The sequence below is a fragment of the Hyla sarda genome, chromosome 5 (genome assembly GCF_029499605.1).
Source record: "Hyla sarda isolate aHylSar1 chromosome 5, aHylSar1.hap1, whole genome shotgun sequence".
NCBI classification, from domain to species: Eukaryota; Metazoa; Chordata; class Amphibia; order Anura; family Hylidae; genus Hyla; species Hyla sarda.
Window position 1 is genome coordinate 357,374,229 of NC_079193.1, and position 19,574 is coordinate 357,393,802.

Consider the following 19,574-nt stretch of genomic DNA (forward strand, 5'->3'; position numbering starts at 1 on the left):
GTAGGTAGATAGATAAAAGGTAGGTAGATAGAGAGGTATGAGATAAAGGTAGATATGATATACGGTATATTTATATATAACGTGTGTGTGTGTGTGTGTGTGTGTATGTTAGATATATAGATAGAATATATCCGACCTGTCAGGAGGCATGGGACCTCATCTTATCTATGTATTTGGGGATGTATCTATCTTAATGGGGATGTATCTCCTAGATTATAATTTTTTTTTTCTGATCAGAGCCCTATACTTAAATGGCCTGTATGGGGAGAAAAAAAAGAGACCAGAGAGGGCTCCTCGTGTGATACCGTTGGGTGGTAGAGGGAAAAGGAAGGGAAGTAGGTGCGGGGCTTGCAGGCCCCTTAGGTAGTAACTGCTCACCTTAGAGCAAGTATTAAACTTGCATATCAACCCAATGCACGGGTTACAAGATAGCCGGGACCGCTGCTGAGCCTGAGGTAACAGGTGAGGTAAAAACCGTCTCCTGGAGAGAGTAGGTGATCATAAAAGAGCAAAATGACCTCGCAGATGGCGCTGCTAGTTCCGTGGAGAGGTAGGAATAAACCAAAATCCAAGGTGGAATATTGTAAAAGCTTGTGGATACTGATACTGATCTGAAGAAGGGGGTGGCTCCCCCGAAACGCGTAATCTCAATTTATATCGCTTTTGTATTGCTTTTATTGATTTTATTCATTTGCAATAAAATCCACAAGCTTTTACAATATTCCACCTTGGATTTTGGTTTATTCCTACATCTCCACGGAACTAGCAGCGCCATTTGCGAGGTCATTTTGCTCTTTTATGATCATATACTTAAAGGGGTATTCCAGATTTGTTTTTTATTTGACTATTCTACAGAGGCTGTAAAGTTAGTGTAGTCCATAATATAGTGTCTGTACCTGTGTGTGACGGTTTTCTCACAATTCTTATGTGATTACCGCCCCAATATTTATTTTTCACAGCATACATAATTACTCTTGTCTCGGGATTTCCCAGGTTGCAATGCATCGAGACCTGACATCACTAGTCAGGTGATCAGAGGGAGCATGTCCTGCTTCAATTTTGCAACAGCCAGGGGCGGACCAACAAAAAAAGCAAGGGCCCCTGCGATGCTCTGACGCTGGTTACACTTTTGCTCATATTCTACCCAAATCCCTTCACCAGCCCTACACACAAAATAAACTAAATTTTACATCGGTGCCTGCGCTGTGTGGGGGCGGAGGTCACGTCTCCTCCGTGTAAGATGCAGACGTGGCTCACAAAGAGGGGACACCTTCTCCTGTATCTGCGTGTACCGCACATACAGGAGAAGGTAGTGCTATCTGCTGGGGATCCTGGACAAGTACCCTGGATCCACAGGAGCGGCGGGCCCCGTACCCGGCCGGGCCCTCAGACAAAGTCTGATCAGACCGGCTGGTCAGTACGCCCCTGTCAACAGCTGTAGGCCCCCTGATCAGAAAACACTTTCAATGGGTGGGGTGCCTGATGTGTGGGAGGAAGGAAAGTGATCTCAAACTTTTAACCCCTTAAGGACCAGGCCATTTTACACCTTAAGGACCAGAGCGTTTTTTGCAATTCTGACCACTGTCACTTTAAACATTAATAACTCTGGAATGCTTTTAGTTATCCTTCTGATTCCGAGATTGTTTTTTGGTGACATATTCTACTTTAACTTAGTGGTAAAATTTTATGGTAACTTGCATCCTTTCTTGGTGAAAAATCCCAAAATTTGATGAAAAAAATGAAAATTTTGCATTTTTCTAACTTTGAAGCTCTCTGCTTGTAAGGAAAATGGATATTCAAAATAAAAAATTTTTTGGTTCATATATACAATATGTCTACTTTATGTTTGCATCATAAAATGTATGAGTTTTTACTTTTGGAAGACACCAGAGGGCTTCAAAGTTCAGCAGCAATTTTGAAATTTTTCACAAAATTTTCAAACTCGCTATTTCATGGACCAATTCAGGTTTGAAGTGGATTTGGGTCTTCATATTAGAAATACCCCATAAATGACCCCATTATAAAAACTACACCCCCCAAAGTATTCAAAATGACATTCAGTAAGTGTATTAACCCTTTAGGTGTTTCACAAGAATAGCAGCAAAGTGAAGGAGAACATTCACAATCTTCATTTTTTACACTCGCATGTTCTTGTAGACACAATTTTTGAATTTTTGCAAGGGGTAAAAAGGAGAAAATTTTTACTTGTATTTGAAACCCAATTTCTCTCGAGTAAGGACATACCTCATATGTCTATGTAAAGTGTTCAGCGGGCGCAGTAGAGGGCTCAGAAGGGAAGGAGCGACAAATGGTTTTTGGGGGGCATGTCACCTTTAGGAAGCCCCTATGGTGCCAGGACAGCAAAAAAAAATGGCATACCATTTTGGAAACTAGACCCCTCGGGGAACGTAACAAGGGGTAAAGTGAACCTTAATACCCTACAGGTGTTTCACGACTTTTGCATATGTAAAAAAAAAATTATTTTTTTTACCTAAAATGCTTGGTTTCCCAAAATTTTTACATTTTTAAAAAGGGTAATAGCAGAAAATACCCCCCAAAATTGGAAGCCCAATTTCTCCCGATTCAGAAAACACCCCATATGGGGGAGAAAAGTGCTCTGCTGGCGCACTACAGGTCTTAGAAGAGAAGGAGTCACATTTGGCTTTTTGAAAGCAAATTTTGCTCTGGGGGCATGCCGCATTTAGGAAGCCCCTATGGTGCCAGAACAGCAAAAAAAAACCCACATGGCATACTATTTTGGAAACTAGACCCCTCGGGGAACGTAACAAGGGGTAAAGTGAACCTTAATACCCCACAGGTGATTCACGACTTTTGCATATGTAAAAAAAAAAAAAAAAAATTTACCTAAAATGCTTGGTTTCCCAAAAATTTTACATTTTTAAAAAGGGTAATAGCAGAAAATACCCCCCCAAAATTTGGAACACAATTTTTCCCGAGTACGGCGATACCCCATATGTGACCCTAAACTGTTGCCTTGAAATACGACAGGGCTCCAAAGTGAGAGCTCCATGTGCATTTGAGGCCTACATTAGGGACTTGCATAGGGGTGGACATAGGGGTATTCTACGCCAGTGATTCCCAAACAGGGTGCCTCCAGCTGTTGTAAAACTCCCAGCATGCCTGGACAGTCAACGGCTATCTGGCAATACTGGGAGTAGTTGTTTTGGTACAGCTGCAGGCTCAGTTTTGGAAACAGTGGTGTACCAGACGTTTTTCATTTTTATTGGGGAGGGGAGGGGGGCTGTATAGGGGTATGTGTATATGTAGTGTTTTTTACTTTTTATTTTATTTTGTGTTAGTGTAGTATAGTGTTTTTAGGGTACAGTCGCACGTGCGGGGGTTCACAGTAGTTTCTCGCTGGCAGTTTGAGCTGCGGCAGAAGATTTGCTGCAGCTCAAACTTGCAGCCGGATACTTACTGTAAACCTCTGCCCATGTGAGTGTACCCTGTACGTTCACATTGGGGAGGGGGGAACATCCAGCTGTTGCAAAACTACAACTCCCAGCATGTGGGGTCTATCAGTGCATGCTGGGAGTTGTAGTTTTGCAACAGCTGGAGGCTCCGTTTTGGAAACAGTGGCGTACCAGACGTTTTTAATTTTTATTGGGGAGGGGGGCTGTGTAGGGGAATGTCTATATGTAGTGTTTTTTACTTTTTATTTTATTTTGTGGTAGTGTAGTGTTTTTAGGGTACAGTAGTTTCTCGCTGGCAGTTTGAGCTGCGGCAGAAAATTTTCCGCAGCTCAAACTTGCAGCCGGATACTTACTGTAATCCTCCGCCCATGTGAGTGTACCCTGTACGTTCACATTGGGGGGGGAGAAACATCCAGCTATTGCAAAACTACAACTCCCAGCATGTACGGTCTATCAGTGCATGCTGGGAGTTGTAGTTTTGCAACAGCTGGAGGCACACTGGTTGTGAAACACCGAGTTTGGTAACAAACTCAGTGTTTTGCAACCAGTGTGCCTTCAGCTGTTGCAAAAGTTACAACCCCCAGCATGTACGGACAGCGGAAGGGCATGCTGGGTCTTGTAGTTATGCAACAGCTGGAGGCATACTACTTTGGCTGGGGATGCTGGGGATTGTAGTTATGCAACAGCTGGATACACACTGGTTTGCTACTTAACTCAGTGTGCCTTCAGCTGTTTCAAAACTCAGTGTGCCTTCAGCTGTTGCAAAACTACAACTCTCAGCAGTCACCGACAGCCAACGGGCATGCTGGGAGTTGTAGTTATGCAACCACCAGATGCACCACTACAACTCCCAGCATGCACTTTAGCTGATTGTGCAAGCTGGGAATTGTAGTTATACAACAGCTGAAGGTACACTTTTCCATAGAAAAAATGTGCCTCCAGCTGTTGCAAAACCATAAGTCCCAGCATGCCCATAAGGGAATGCTGGGAGTTGTGGTGGTCTGCCTCCTCCTGTTGCATAACTACAGCAAAAAAGGGCATGCTGGGAGCTGTTGCTAAGCAACAGCAGGAGGCTGTCACTCACCTCCTGCTGCTGATCCACGCCACGCAGGTCAGTCCCGCTCCTGGGGCCCCGGTCCCAACATTAACGCCGGGGATCGGGGTCCCCAGCACCCGGGGTGCACGTCCCGCACCCACTCATGTCCTCCGGAAGAGGGGCGGAGCGGGTTGCGGGAGTGACACCCGCAGCAGGCGCCCTGATTGGTCCGATCAGCCAGTAATTCCGGGTCACTGGAGACCCGATTGACCCGGAATCGCCGCAGATCGCTGGACTGAATTGTCCAGCGATCTGCGGCCATCGCCGACATGGGGGGGGGCATAATGACCCCCCTGGGCGATATGCCGCGATGCCTGCTGAACGATTTCAGCAGGCATCGGGCACCGACTCCCCTCCGGCTAGCGGCGGGGGGCCGGGAATGGACAGGACGTACTCCTATATCCTCGGTCCTTAAGGACTCGGAAACGGGGGCGTAGGAGTACGTCCATTGTCCTTAAGGGGTTAAGCATAGAACTGTGGGATGTGTAGTTTAGAGAACAAAATCCAACAGGAAATACCCAGTTCTGGCTGGTAAGTACTAAAATCACCTTATGGTGGATAACCCCTTTAAACATCACTGTAATTTATTTATTTATTTTTTCATTTAATTCTTTGTGCATTATTATGGGGTGGTCATCTTGATGCCCCACTGCTGCTGTTACATCACTTCAGTGTCAAGGCCAAATTATTACCTTGTACAATATATATATATATATATATATATATATATATATATATATATATATATACACAGCAACAGAAGAATGCAGCAGCACACTGCCAGCACAAGGATATAGGTGAAACATGAACATGCAGATAAAACATGGAGACTATACAGCTATGGTATAATAGATGTGAATGTGAAACTATGAAATATTGAGGCACTTAGCTCGCAAATTTGTCTCCGCTGGCGGTCAAATAGCTTGGACCGTCCCACCGCGATAAGGTGGCCTCATTGGGACGGACCCTACACTGTGAATATGCCTCTGTGTGAACAGTTCAGTAAGCATGGCAGGGTCTGGAACATCCAAGACACCTTATATACACACCTGATAGAGGTGGGTGGGGTGCCAGGTCCATATAATAGTTTGGTATCAACTAAAGTGCTGGCTGACTTATTCTTTGTCTGTATTGCACATACGGGGGAGTGGCTGCCTCCATGTTGGCCTTGCACCCCACCCACCTCTATCAGGTGTGTATATAAGGTGTCTTGGATGTTCCAGACCCTGCCATGCTTACTGAACTGTTCACACAGAGGCATATTCACAGTGTAGGGTCCGTCCCAGGAGGCTACCTTATCGCGGTGGGACGGTCCAAGCTATTTGACCGCCGGCGGAGACAAATTTGCGAGCTAAGTGTCTCACTATTTCATAGTTTCACATTTGCATCTATTACACCATAGCTGTATAGCTCTCCATGTTTTATCTGCATGTTCATGTTTCACCTATATCCTTGTGCTGGCAGTGTGCTGCTGTATTCTTCTGTTGCTGTATATCTAGCCTAGTAGCGTGCACCTGTAGGCCAGGTCCATATAATAGTTTGGTATCAACTAAAGTGCTGGCTGACTTATTCTTTGTCTGTATATATATATATATGTTTAATTATGTAATTTATTTATCAATATATATAAAACTCAATGTGTGTGTGTGTGTGTGTGTGTGTGTGTGTGTATATATATATGTGTGTGTATTTGTATGTATGTTCCACAAAAACTTCCAAACTGCTAAAGATATTAACATTACACTTGGCACACATGTTACTTATATGTCAACAACAAACATAGGATAGGTGATTTAACCCTTACTCACCCCCATTTGCCAGGGGCGGGGTTTATGTTTAAAGTCCTATACAAGTCTATGGGAAATATATGTTACTGCATAACTTCCAAACGACTGGAGATATTTCGATAATACTTGGTCACATGTTACTTATATGTCCACTTATAATATAGGATTGTTAATTTAACCCTTAACTACCCCCATTTGTGAGGGTTGGGATTTTTGTTTAAAGTCCCATGCAAATCAATGGGAAATGTATGTTCTCACATAACTTCCGTACGGCTGGAGATATTTCAATTTCCATTGTACACATATTACGGGTCGGGATAGGAGGACGGGATGAGAGGTTGAGATAGGAGGACGGGATATGATAACAATATATGAAGACGGGATAGGAAGTCAAAAGCTTCCTCCTATATATGTGTGTGTGTGTGTATATAATTTGTATTTATTTAATTTTTTTTGTAAATCTGGGCAAAGAAAAAATTAAGAACTGTAATAAAAAAAAAAAGAGTCACTTCTTTCATTTTTGAAAAGGCCTCTGCAAAATGAAAGAAGCGATCTGATCGGTTTTTATGGGCAACTTAGAAACTTTTTCTCTGGACAGGTTTTGGGAAATCTCCCCCCAATAATTTATTTTTTATTTTTTTGTATCTCGTAAATTGGAACTGGCACTATGCTGACATAACTGTGAGGTTTTTGCAGTATTGCACAAGGCAACAATTCAGACTTGACAGTGAAATTCTGCACAATCCTGTGAACAGTGGGGAGTGTCACCATCTTAGAAATACTCGCACTTGGTTGGTATTCCAGCCAGTCATCACTGCGCACAATGGACAATGGGGGTATTTTCAGACAACTACTCCCATCTTTTGCCAACTCCCATAGACTTGAATCAGTGGTGTTAAGTGGAATTTTCCCGCTTAATAGGGTCAATCAGAACAGCCTGTAATAATGCTGCGTATAGCAAAAATTGTGGTCCTATGTTACCAGTCCTGTGTTTGCAATGTACAGCATGGTTGTGAGTATGTGACAAGGTACAGCAGAATAGTGAGTGCAGCTCTGGAGTATAATACAGGATATAACTCAGGATCAGTACAGGATAAGTAATGTAATGTATGTACACAGTGACCTCTCCAGCAGAATAGTGAGTGCAGCTCTGGAGTATAATACAGGATATAACTCAGGATCAGTACAGGATAAGTAATGTAATGTATGTACACAGTGACTCCACCAGCAGAATAGAGAGTACAGCTCTGGAGTATAATACAGAATATAACTCAGGATCAGTACAGGATAAGTAATGTAATGTATGTACACAGTGACTCCACCAGCAGAATAGTGAGTGCAGCTCTGGAGTATAATACAGGATGTAACTCGGGATCAGTACAGGATAAGTAATGTAATGTATGTACACAGTGACCTCACCAGCAGAATAGTGAGTGCAGCTCTGGAGTATAATACAGGATATAACTCAGGATCAGTACAGGATAAGTAATGTAATGTATGTACACAGTGACCTGACCAGCAGAATAGTGAGTACAGCTCTGGAGTATAATACAGGATATAACTCAGGATCAGTACAGGATAAGTAATGTAATGTATGTACACAGTGACCTCACCAGCAGAATAGTGAGTACAGCTCTGGAGTATAATACAGGATATAACTCAGGATCAGTAATGTAATGTATGTACACAGTGACCTCACCAGCAGAATAGTGAGTACAGCTCTGGAGTATAATACCGGATAAGTAATGTTTCTACCCAGTGACTCGTCACAATTACAGGAATTATACGTTAGTGATCCAGTATAACCTCCATTGTATACGCAGAACAATAGACACAAGGTTTATATTGGAGCCGTCTCTCGCTGGATGTTTTAGTTTTGTCCTCTGGAAATGACTGCTGGGGCCGGGTGTCTCTGAGAATTGCTGACCTGTTACCAGAATGTGCGCGGAGGAAAGTTCATTAGCTGCAGTGACTGATTAGCATTCCCTCCGCAGATCACCTCATCAGACGCCATCATTGCGCCCCCCTCCATGGTGATCACAGATTCCGCCCGGATGACAGCGCTGCAGTTACTATCGCTGCAGGTTCTTTGTTGTGCTATATTCTTGTTGCAGCAGAACCTCAGAGTCCATGTGAAATAATAATAAGATGGTCATTTTATGTCTGCATCTTTTTCTTGGAAAGCTGGGTGACCCACCCACAATAAAGCCGCTCGCCACATTTAAATTCAACTAAATCCCCCCTTCTTCCCCATGCTGATGCTCAGTTTGAACTTCAATAAGTTGTCTTGACCATGCCTACATGCCTAAATGCATTGAGTTGCTACCATGTAGTTGGCTGATTAGCTATTTGTGTTAACAAGCAACAGAACAGGTGTACCTAATAAAGTGGCCTGAGTGAATAATGACTATATGGGGCGTCTGCCAGGAAGGGAATAGAATAGGGTGGGGGAGGGAGCTGTGGCTACTAGAAGGGGATGATATCACACTGTGAAATAGGAGAAGTGCTAGGGGTGAGCGCTGGTGAACTGTGCTGGAGGGGGTGGGGGGGTCGGGATTATGACCGTGCTTAGGAACTGAAAACGGTAAATCAGTGTTCTGTAAAAATCCGTTACCCCGCCATCCTGTAATCCAGAAAACCTACATTCACACCGATTGTCTACGACAGGGTAAGCCCGTTATTTTAGGTTCAAGAATAGCGGGAGGAAAAATAGTGCTTGATCCGTCTTTTTCTCCGGCTATTCTCTCCGAAAATAACGGCGCCTAACGGACCCCATTGACTATAATGGGGTTCATCGGGACCCGTTATTGGCCGTTATGACCCATCAACATTACAGCCGTCAAACTGCAAAAAAATTGATAAATAAATAAAGGGAGTTTGACGGCCGTGTTTGACGGGGCATACCGGCAGTGTGAAGGGGGCCTAAGCATGGTGATAATCTGTATTGTGCCATTTTGTGGATCATGCGGTTGTCCCGTCCTTTTCTCCTAGTAGAAGTGAAGGACAGAAGGAGGAGATAAGATTTAGACATTTTGGGATATTTTTTGATGCTCTATCTGGGCCCTAATGAGAGATTCTAGACCTTATCTATTCACCACCATCTACCGCAAACTGTTCCGAACGCAGGAGCCGGCGCCGGGAGCTCGTGACGCCATAGCCCTGCCCCCCTCATGATGTCACGCCCTGCCCCCTCAATGCAAGTCTATGGGAGGGGGCGTGTCACGCCCCCTCCCATAGACTTGCATTGAGGGGGCGGGGCGTGAAATCATGAGGGGGCAGGGCTATAGCATCACAAGCTCCCGGCTCCAGCGTTTGGAACAGTTTGCTCCAAACGCTGAGCAGCAGAGTACCCCTTTAAGAGGGGGGGGGGGATGTTCTTCAGCATGGGTTCCAATCAACCCCCCTCACTGATAATTTGACTTCTATCCGGACGCACTTGCATCCATGGGAGTTATATCCTCAGCCCCTGTCTTAAGGTTTAGCGCTCCTTTAAGGATTTACAGCTGTAATTCGACATCACAGTCTGCTGAGCAGCAGCTGAGGACGTCTGGTAGCTCTGCGGCAGAACGCCACCGGCTCTCCTGAATCCTGATCTATATTAAAGCCTTGCGGTTTCATTGATTTTCAGTCTGCCTTTCCCAGTGACTCATACATGGTTACCTGCAGTATTCCAAGGGGTAGCATGCCAAATTCTGGGCTATGTACCAACTGCATTCTGCTTGCTGGAAGATTTATCTGTGGGGGAAGAGAATCCAATAATTCTAGTGCATTTACGGTATATGTCCAGTTATGTCGATGTGTGATGGCCAATGGATTATTGGTGCTTTACAAATTTGCAAAAATCAGGCAGCCCCCCTTCACCACTAGGGGGTCCAATCTGTGTACTAAAGTATGACTCTTGGGTATTTTCACTCGAGAGGAATTAAAGCTGAAAAATTTCCATCCGGAATGCAGTCTCTTCATTTCGCACGGAATGGTAAAGGGTGTGGGAGGGCCAAATCGGGCTGACTATTTCAAGATTGTGCACGGAATTTCGGGCAGAATTTTTTATTTTTTTTTACCATAGACTTTAATGGACTTCTGCTCGCGTATTCCGCAAGAAGAATAAACTTGTTCTTCTAGCGCAATGGAATTTACTCAGTGTGAACAGTGCAGAGTAAAATACATTGAAGTCAATGGCAAAAATGGATGTTAAAGGGGTACTCCCGTGGAAAACTTTTTTTTTTTTTTTTTTTTTTTTTTTTTTTTTTTAAATCAACTGGTGCCAGAAAGTTAAACAGATTTGTAAATTACTTCTATTAAACAATCTAAATCCTTCCAGTACTTTTTTAGGGGCTATATACTACAGAGGTAATGCTTTACTTTTTGGATTTCTCTGATGTCACGACCACAGTGCTCTCTGCTGACCTCTGCTGTCCATTTTAGGAACTGTCCAGAGTAGGAGAAAATCCCCATAGCAAACGTATGCTGCTATGGACCGTTCCTAAAATGGACAGCAGAGGTCAGCACTGTGGTCGTGACATCATAGAAATCCAAAAGGAAAAGCATTTCCTCTGTAGTATACAGCCCATAAAAAGTACTGGAAGGATTACATTTTTTTTTTTTAATAGAAGTAACTTTCTGGCACCAGTTGATTTAAAAAAAAAAAAAAAAAAAAAAAAAAGTGTTTTCCACAGGAGTACCCCTTTAATTATTACTTAGCGGAGACTTCAAGAGGAATTACTCAAGTAAATTCTTCTTGAGTTACTCAGTGTGAACGGACCCTTATTCGGATACTAGTGGTGAAAGCTGGTTGCTTGAACGCGGAACGGAATTTCTGGGTAATTGCGGAAATTCTGCTTTAACATGCCCTTATACCAGTGTTTCCCAACCAGGGTGCCTCCAGCTGTTGCAAAACTACAACTCTCAGCATGCCTGGACAGCCAAAGGCTGTCCAGGCATGCTGGGAGTTGTAGTTTTGCAACAGCTGGAGGCACCCTGGTTGGGAAACCCTGTCTTATACCCTCATATGGACACATAGTGAAGCATGAGAGCAGGGGGAGAAGCATGCTGCGTGAAGCTTCTCTCCTTGCTTAGTTTTTCTGAACACTTGCATATTCCAATCGTGATGCAAGTCATATAAGCAAGTGTTCTGGCGCAGATTGCATAAAAAATCTGGTGCATTTGCAATAGTAAATCTGCCCCAATTGGCCATCCATAGTATATTGGAATACCTTATTGCTTGTATACTGGTGAAATGTGAATGAGGCCTTCATATTTATGCAGTTGAGAAGCATGACACGACTAAGAAAATGTACATTCTGATATACATCACCTATTAATGTCTTCCCAATTTGTTGACTGTGCGCTCATTATTTTTTTTTTTTTTTTTTTTTCAGGTGTGTCGCACAAATCCTCACCCTATGCAGATTCAAGGGAACCACCAAAGTTTACCCTGGATAGAGTGTGGAGTATAACACTCCACTGCTTGAACGAAACCACGCCTATATATAATTTTTGGTTTAATCCACTAGTGCTATAGCATACTTTAACTATAACCCACCATCAAGATGGCCAGTAAAAGAAAGTCCACAACCCCATGCATGGTACGGGCAACTGAGCTCGTAGACCAGGAAGACCAAGACATTGATGAATTGACTAACGCCCCTGTACCAGATTCAGAGACTAAAAATGACTGGCCGGGTGAGAAGGAGAAAGAAGCAGAGGACAAAGTTAAGGTGGAAGAGAAGCCACCTGCGGAGACTCAATCGAAAAAGTTGCAGGGTGGCTACGAGTGCAAATACTGTCCTTACGTAACACAGAATCTCAATGAGTTTACAGAACACGTTGACATGCAACACCCGAACGTCATTCTTAATCCCCTCTACGTCTGTGCTGAATGTAACTTTACCACCAAAAAATACGACTCTTTATCTGACCACAATTCTAAACATCACCCAGGAGAAAGCAACTTCAAGTTAAAGTTAATGAAACGCAATAACCAGACCATTCTAGAGCAGTCCATCGAAGGTGGAGCGGATGTTTCCAGCACTCAAGAAAACATGGAAACCGATGACAGCCTAAATGGTGTATCCATAAATAAGCTGCCCATCAGTAAACTTGGAAAAAGCCGTGCCGAAATGAGAAGATTGCGAAAAGCTGAAGAGGCGATGTATGATGGCCATTTTGGCCTTTCAGAAACTAATGGCATTTCAGGAGATGGTTTAACGCATGTTATGCCATCAGTTCAACTTCCACCCAATATTAACCTTCTTCCAAAAGTTCCTGTACCCCTGAATAGCAACAAATACAATTCTGCTCTGGACACTAATGTAACCTTAATCACTTCTTTTAATAAATTTCCATACCCTACACAGGCGGAACTATCTTGGCTTACTGCAGCCTCAAAACATCCGGAGGAACAGATAAGAATTTGGTTTGCTACCCAGAGGTTGAAGCATGGTATAAGCTGGTCTCCGGAAGAAGTAGAAGAGGCAAGAAAGAAAATGTTTAACGGGACTATCCAGTCTGTTCCACAGTCTTTTACCGTTGTGTCGGCTCCAATAACTACTACTGCTAAGGTTGCCCAGCCAATAATCCAGACAGCAGTGCCTTGTCAATTTCTTGGTCAGACAGGTCTAGTTTTTACACAAGTGACAAATACTCCTACTGTGACTGTGTCTTCATATTCTGGCAACTCCTCCGGAGCACCAAGCCCAAGCCAGAAACGTTCCTTACAAAGCCCACAAGAAGCTCCAGAGCCAAAGCGTCAGAATACAGTGAAAGCTTCATCTCCATCTTCCAGATTAAGCATGGTGTCCTCATCTCGGCACGAGCGTAAAAAAACCAACGAGCAGATCGCCATTTTGAAAGCCAGTTTTGTAAATAGCCAATTTCCAGATGATGTGGAGGTTTACAGGTTGATAGAGATTACTGGTCTTTCTAGGAGTGAAATAAAAAAATGGTTTAGTGACTATCGGTATAGGAGCCAGAGAGGTATATGTAACATTACCAGTGAAACTCTATTGAGGGACCAAATGTCATCCAGAGGTCGACGGCCCTATCATTACAGAGACATAACGCCCACAAAGCTTGCTGAGATCACAGAAGAGCAGCTCCAGTTTCTCGAAATCAGTTTTCAGAAGAGCTCTTTTCCAACACAGTCCGAATTTGACATTCTGCGGGCCGAGACAAAACTGTCAAGGCGGCAGATACATTACTGGTTTATGAACAGGAGGAAAGTTAGGGATTCCATGGAACAAGCTGTTTTGGACTCTATGGGATCTGACAGCAATGATGGACTTATGAACGGGGCTTCTACACAGTCTGGTAACCTATCGAGGTCTTGGTCACAGTCTTCGGTAACACACAGGTCTAAACAGGAGCAGCTCCATTTGTTAAAAAGTACTTTTGCAAGAACTCAGTGGCCGACTCCACGTGAGTACGATCAACTGGCAGAACAAACTGGACTTGTCAGGACAGAAATTGTAAAATGGTTTAAGGATAACCGATGTGTCCTCAGGAATGGGAGCCTAAGATGGATGGAGCAGTACCGAAAGATGTATGAACGCTCTCTGGAAGAGCGTAAAAAGTTTATCAAGATTACGTCGGCCACTAGTACAGGCAGAGACATTCTCACCAAATATTTCCAGGAATACGGCCAGTTACACGAGGAGGACGTCGATCTTCTGATGAACAGGGCTAAACTAGATGTTGATGAACTGAGAGCATGTTTTTCAGAAATGCAGGAACAAGGGACTTTTAGTCTGCTGAACAACGAACAAGATGACGATAAACTTGATTTAGAGAGTGAGGCGAAATCACATGGAGACGATGAAGTCATATCAGACGGTGAAGATAGCTGGAGTCAGACTGGACAGGACAACCAAGATGACATGGGTGACTATGAATATGGAAGTACACCTAAAGATGACTCCTGTGCCTAACCAGGTAATAATGGCAGAATTCATAGTTAGGGTTTTCGTTAGAAAGTGGCCATTAAAGGGGTACTCCGCTGGTCAGCGTTTTGAACAAACTGTTCCGAATGCTGGAGCCGGCGCTGGGAGCTCGTGGCGTCCTAGCCCTGCCCCCTCAATGCAAGTCTATGGGAGGGGACGTGACAGCTGTCACGCTCCCTCCCATAGACTTGCATTGAGGGGGTGGGGCTATGACATCACAAGCTCCCAGCTCCAGCATACTGAACAGTTTGTTCCAAACGCTGAGCAGCGGAGTACCCCTTTAAAGGGACTTTTACAGGTTTCCAGAGCTCCTCTTGGTTACAGTGAAGAGTTGTCGTCTTCGATCTATAAAAATGGTTAACTTTTTCAGCTTTTCAGTTGTTGCCCTGATATCCACAATACTGACTCTATAACTGTCCCCACTATAATACTGCCTCCTATGGGCAGGAGAATACTTTAATACTGAATATAATACTTGTGCACAAGAATATAAGTACTATAATACTGCACCCCTGTATCTTAGAATAGAACTACTTTAATAATGCCCCCTATGTACAAGAATACAACTACCATGATATGTCTTCCTATGTACAATAATAAAACTACTAACTAATTTAATACTTAATATTACTATATTCTTGTACATAGGAGGCAGTATTATAGTAGTTCTAGTCTTCTATATATAGGAGCAGTATTATAGTAGTTATAGACTTATACATGGGAGGTAGTATTATGTATTGCCTCTTATGTACAAGAATATTACTGCTTTAATGCTTCTATTCTTGTACATAAGAGGCAGTATTATAGTAGTTATATTCTTGTACATAGGAGGCAGTATTTTAGTAGTTATATTCTTGTACATAGGAGAACTACTATAATACTGCTCCTATATACAAGAATAGAACTACTATTATACTGCTCCTATTTACAAGAATATAACTACTATAATACTGCTCCTATATACAAAAATATAAACTACTATAATACTGACTCCTATATACAAGAATAAAACTACTATAATACTGCTCCTATATACAAGAATATAACTATTATAATACTGCTCCTATATACAAGAATATAACTATTATAATACTGCTCCTATATACAAGAATATAACTACTATAATACTGCTCCTATATACAAGAATATAACTACTATAATACTGGCTCCTATATACAAGAATATAACTACTATAATACTGCTCCTATATACAAGAATATAACTACTATAATACTGCTCCTATATACAAGAATATAACTACTATAATACTGCTCCTATATACAAGAATATAACTACTATAATACTGCCCCTATATACAAGAATATAACTACTATAATACTGCTCCTGTATACAAGAATATAACTACTATAATACTGCTTCTATATACAAGAATATAACTACTATAATACTGCCTCCTATATACAAGAATATAACTACTATAATACTGCTCCTATATACAAGAATATAACTACTATAATACTGCTCCTATGTACAAGAATATAACTACTATAATACTTCCCCCTATATACAAGAATATAACTACTATAATACTGCCTCCTATATACAAGAATATAACTGCTATAATACTGCTCCTATATACAAGAATATAACTACTATAATACTGACTCCTATATACAAGAATATAACTACTATAATACTGCTCCTATATACAAGAATATAACTACTATAATACTTCCTCCTATATAAAAGAATATAACTACTATAATACTTCCTCCTATATACAAGAATATAACTGCTATAATACTGCTCCTGTATACAAGAATATAACTGCTATAATACTTCCTCCTATATACAAGAATGCTATGGGCACTGGTTTTGATAAATCTCCCCCATAACTTTTAGCTGTGAAGCCAAGATGGCCTTGCTATACTTTGTAATTTTTAAGGTACTGAGCAAAATAGTTTGGATATTTACGGCCTCCTTCTTTTTCTTCTCAGATGTAAAGACCTTGGGAGGGCGCCACCCGTTTCACTTTGAAGATAATATAAAGATATATTTTCCTACTGTTGATATAAAAACCTGCTGGTTTCTGCTCAGCCAGGACGACGTCCATAGCCTCACCGTGGATTGTGAAACTGAAAAGAAAAAAGTTCTTTCTTTGCCAAAGAACGAAATTCTAAAAAGACTTTGTACATTTCCTGCCTATTTCTTCCGTACTGGAACCGTTTTGAGTGTGAGAGAGATGTTGGTTGCAAATTTACCATTTTCATTTTTTTTTTTTTCAAAAACTTTTTTTTTTTTTTTATAAAATTTTGCATTGCTTAGAATTAGTAACCACTAAGTTGTCTAATTTTTTTTGTTCCATTTTATTGTTGTGTATATAGAAAATTATATATTTGTTACTTCCTAGTGGTAGAGCCATTTTATGATGGGACCACTGGTCTTCACAAGAGTTTTGGTGGGGATGGGAAAAAAAAAAATGGGGACTCTCACCGGATTGGAGAATGAGGTCAAAGAAACAAAATCCAGATCAAATCCAGCATAAAAGAAAACACGAGATGTGACGGAATGGACTTGCCTTGCCAAAAAGGGGGTTTCTTGGCGTTTCGGGGGTTCAGTTACATAAAAAATAATTTAAAAAATAGTCATGGTAGATACTAAAGTTTAAGGGCTTCCTGGTGTGTTTAGGTTTACGCAAGTATTTTACTATACTGAAAAAGAAGAACATAGAAAGGATTGGTAATGAAAATATATATATATATAAATGTGTGCGCGCGAGAAATAGAGTTTTGTTAAAATTTTTTGTTATTTTCAAATTATTCAGACTGAAGTGTTTTTGTATTTTTTTAAATATATGTATAAAGTTATCTGAAAGCCGCGAGCACAACTAAAGACTATTTGTCAGATTTTAGGTGTAGTGGAGCCTACCCAGTGAGTGCACTTTTTTTTTTGGGGGGGGGGGGGGGGGATTATAATTTTTTTTTTCTCTGCTTCCTGTTGTATATGATGATAAGAGTAGTTGTGTTTTGATAATAATGGCGGTAATGTCATTTCACCCCCGCACTGCACAAATATGCTAGGAAGTTTGATTACATTTTTTTTTTTTTTTCTAGAAAAAAAGAAAAAGAGGAGAAAAAAATTAATAAAATAAAAGCATTTTTATTGCTTGAATCAGAACTACTTTTTGTTCTTTTTAATTTACCGGCCTAAAAAGAAAAGATAAAAATGTATTTGTGGACTGCATAAGGGACGTGTTCATGTGGCTAAAAATCCGCCCTGATTTGGTCACAGGATCTATGCTGATTTCAACATCCGGATCTGGCATTTCTCATTAAAAGGGTGTTCCGGTATGAAAAAATCATATGTAAATAAGACTACCACCTTAAAGGGGTACTCCCGTGGATACATTTTTTTTTTTAAGTCAACTGGTGCCAGAAAGTTAAACAGATTTGTAAATCACTTCAATTAAAAAATCTTAATCCTTCCAGTACTTTTTAAGGGCTGTATACTAAAGAGAAATCCAAAAAAGAAATGCATTTCCTGTGATGTCCTGACCACAGTGCTCTCTGCTGTCCATTTTAGGAACTGTCCAGAGCAGGAGAAAATCCCCATAGCAAACGTATGCTGCTCTGGACAGTTCCTAAAATGGACAGCAGAGGTTAGCAGAGAGCACTGTGGTCATGATATCAGAGGAAATGCATTTTTTTTTTTAGATTTCTCTTTAGTATACAGCCCCTAAAACAAAGTACTGGAAGGTGTCACGATCACACCCTATCGGTCCAGCTAAGACGCTAGAGAGAGTGTGATGGTGCAAGGGTTAAAGCCGCCAGACCTCTGGGTATCCACTACTAGTCCCAGCAAGTCACCAAATTAACCCTTAGATAAACGTGTTTTACCAGAGCCTCCTTCAGAAAGGTAAGCTCATATATTTAGAGATCAAAGACCAGAGCTGATTAATTAAACATTTAATCTGATAAAAGGTATCACAGTGCTGACTATGTGGGAAGCCTATCAGGCTTAATTTGTGCGAGGGGGCGGGAATTCCCACACCCCTCACACCTCTAGGTGGAGCCGTATTAGGGGAGGGAGTATAAAATGTCCCTGCATCATGCAGGCGGGGCGTACGTGACGTTTGCGGAAGAGGACCGGTCACAGGGGCTCCTCGCAGTATTCCGCGTTTTCGTTTCTCCCACAGTCATTGAACCCTCCCGCCTTCTGTCACCACGAGCTGTGAGGCCGCTGCTGTTCCTGGCAGTTTCGCTCGGGCCACAGAGGTATAGTTTGTTACATTGTGAGTGTCGGTGACCGGGCTGGTAAGGCTCCGGGCTTTGCACCATGCTGTGGGTGACATGCGCGGGCGCTGCCGCTTGCCCGGTAAGTGCCGGTTTCTGCCGCAAGTGGCAACTGGGAGGGGGAATTTTTGTCCTACGCTCCAGGTCCCCCGAGGGTCTGACCGTTCCTCCCCGCCACACTCCGTTGCACGGGGTCCCCGGTTTCCACTGTCCCGGAATCTCCTCCGCTCTCTCTGTGGCGGCCTTCGAGCCGCCCCCCCCCCCCCCCCGTTGCTGTGGTAATTTCTGCTGGGCCCGGCGATGCATGGGGTGGGGGGGGGTGCTCGGCCGCGGCCGGCCTGCCGAAGCGGCGGAGGAGATCCGGGCCTCTCCTTACCCGTGCCGCCGGGCCGCGTGGTGTGCGGGGGCCACTGCTGTCACAGTGCCCGACCGGTCTCTCACCTGGTTTCTGCGCCGGGTCTCCTCCTCCTTGCTCCCCGTTGCTCCGGGCGGCTTGAACGTTCTCACGGTGCCCGGCCTGATCCTCGCCGGGCTCTCGTCCTCCTCGCTCCCCGTGGTTCTGGATCGGCGTCCTCCCCGGTTGCCGGGGCGGCACCGCCAGGCCACGTGGCGTGTAAATAACCAGGGCGGCCGGGTTCAACACACCGGCCCCGACACACGGGGGAATGGCGCAGCCCTATCACATGCAAGGGCTCGGCTCCCCACAGCCACCGGACCGCGTGTATGCCAAGGGGGCAGAGTTTCTCATGCAATTTCCCTCCCCAGTTTTCTCGCCCCAGGTTTCCCTGCCAGACTTAGGGCCACCACGGACCGCGTCAGTGGTGGCAAACATTCACGTAGCGTCCATGCCGCACAGCCACTCACAACGTTTGGGCCATGCAGTTACTTGTAACATCCATACCGTACGTTCGCTCATAGTATTTCATACCATACAGTCATTTAGCAGTCGTACCGTGCAGTTGCCCAGCACTCATTCCGTGCATTCATACCGTACAGACGCTCTCAGCATTCATACTGGGCAGTCACTTATAGCATTCACACCATACAGTCACTCATAGCGTTTCACA

General features: G+C 43.1%; 1 protein-coding gene across 2 annotated transcripts in view; it reads left to right on the forward strand.

Annotated features, from left to right (window-relative positions):
* Positions 1–17,364, forward strand: part of ZHX2 (zinc fingers and homeoboxes 2) — a 74,764-nt gene extending 57,400 nt beyond the window's left edge. For both annotated transcript variants that reach the window (XM_056522692.1, XM_056522693.1), the window contains exons 3-4: positions 11,696–14,246; positions 16,213–17,364. In XM_056522692.1, the coding sequence (XP_056378667.1) occupies positions 11,867–14,242 (2,376 nt within the window). In that variant the 5' untranslated portion in view covers positions 11,696–11,866 and the 3' untranslated portion in view covers positions 14,243–14,246; positions 16,213–17,364. The remainder of the gene's footprint in view (positions 1–11,695; positions 14,247–16,212) is intronic.
* The last annotated feature ends 2,210 nt before the right edge of the window (positions 17,365–19,574 follow it).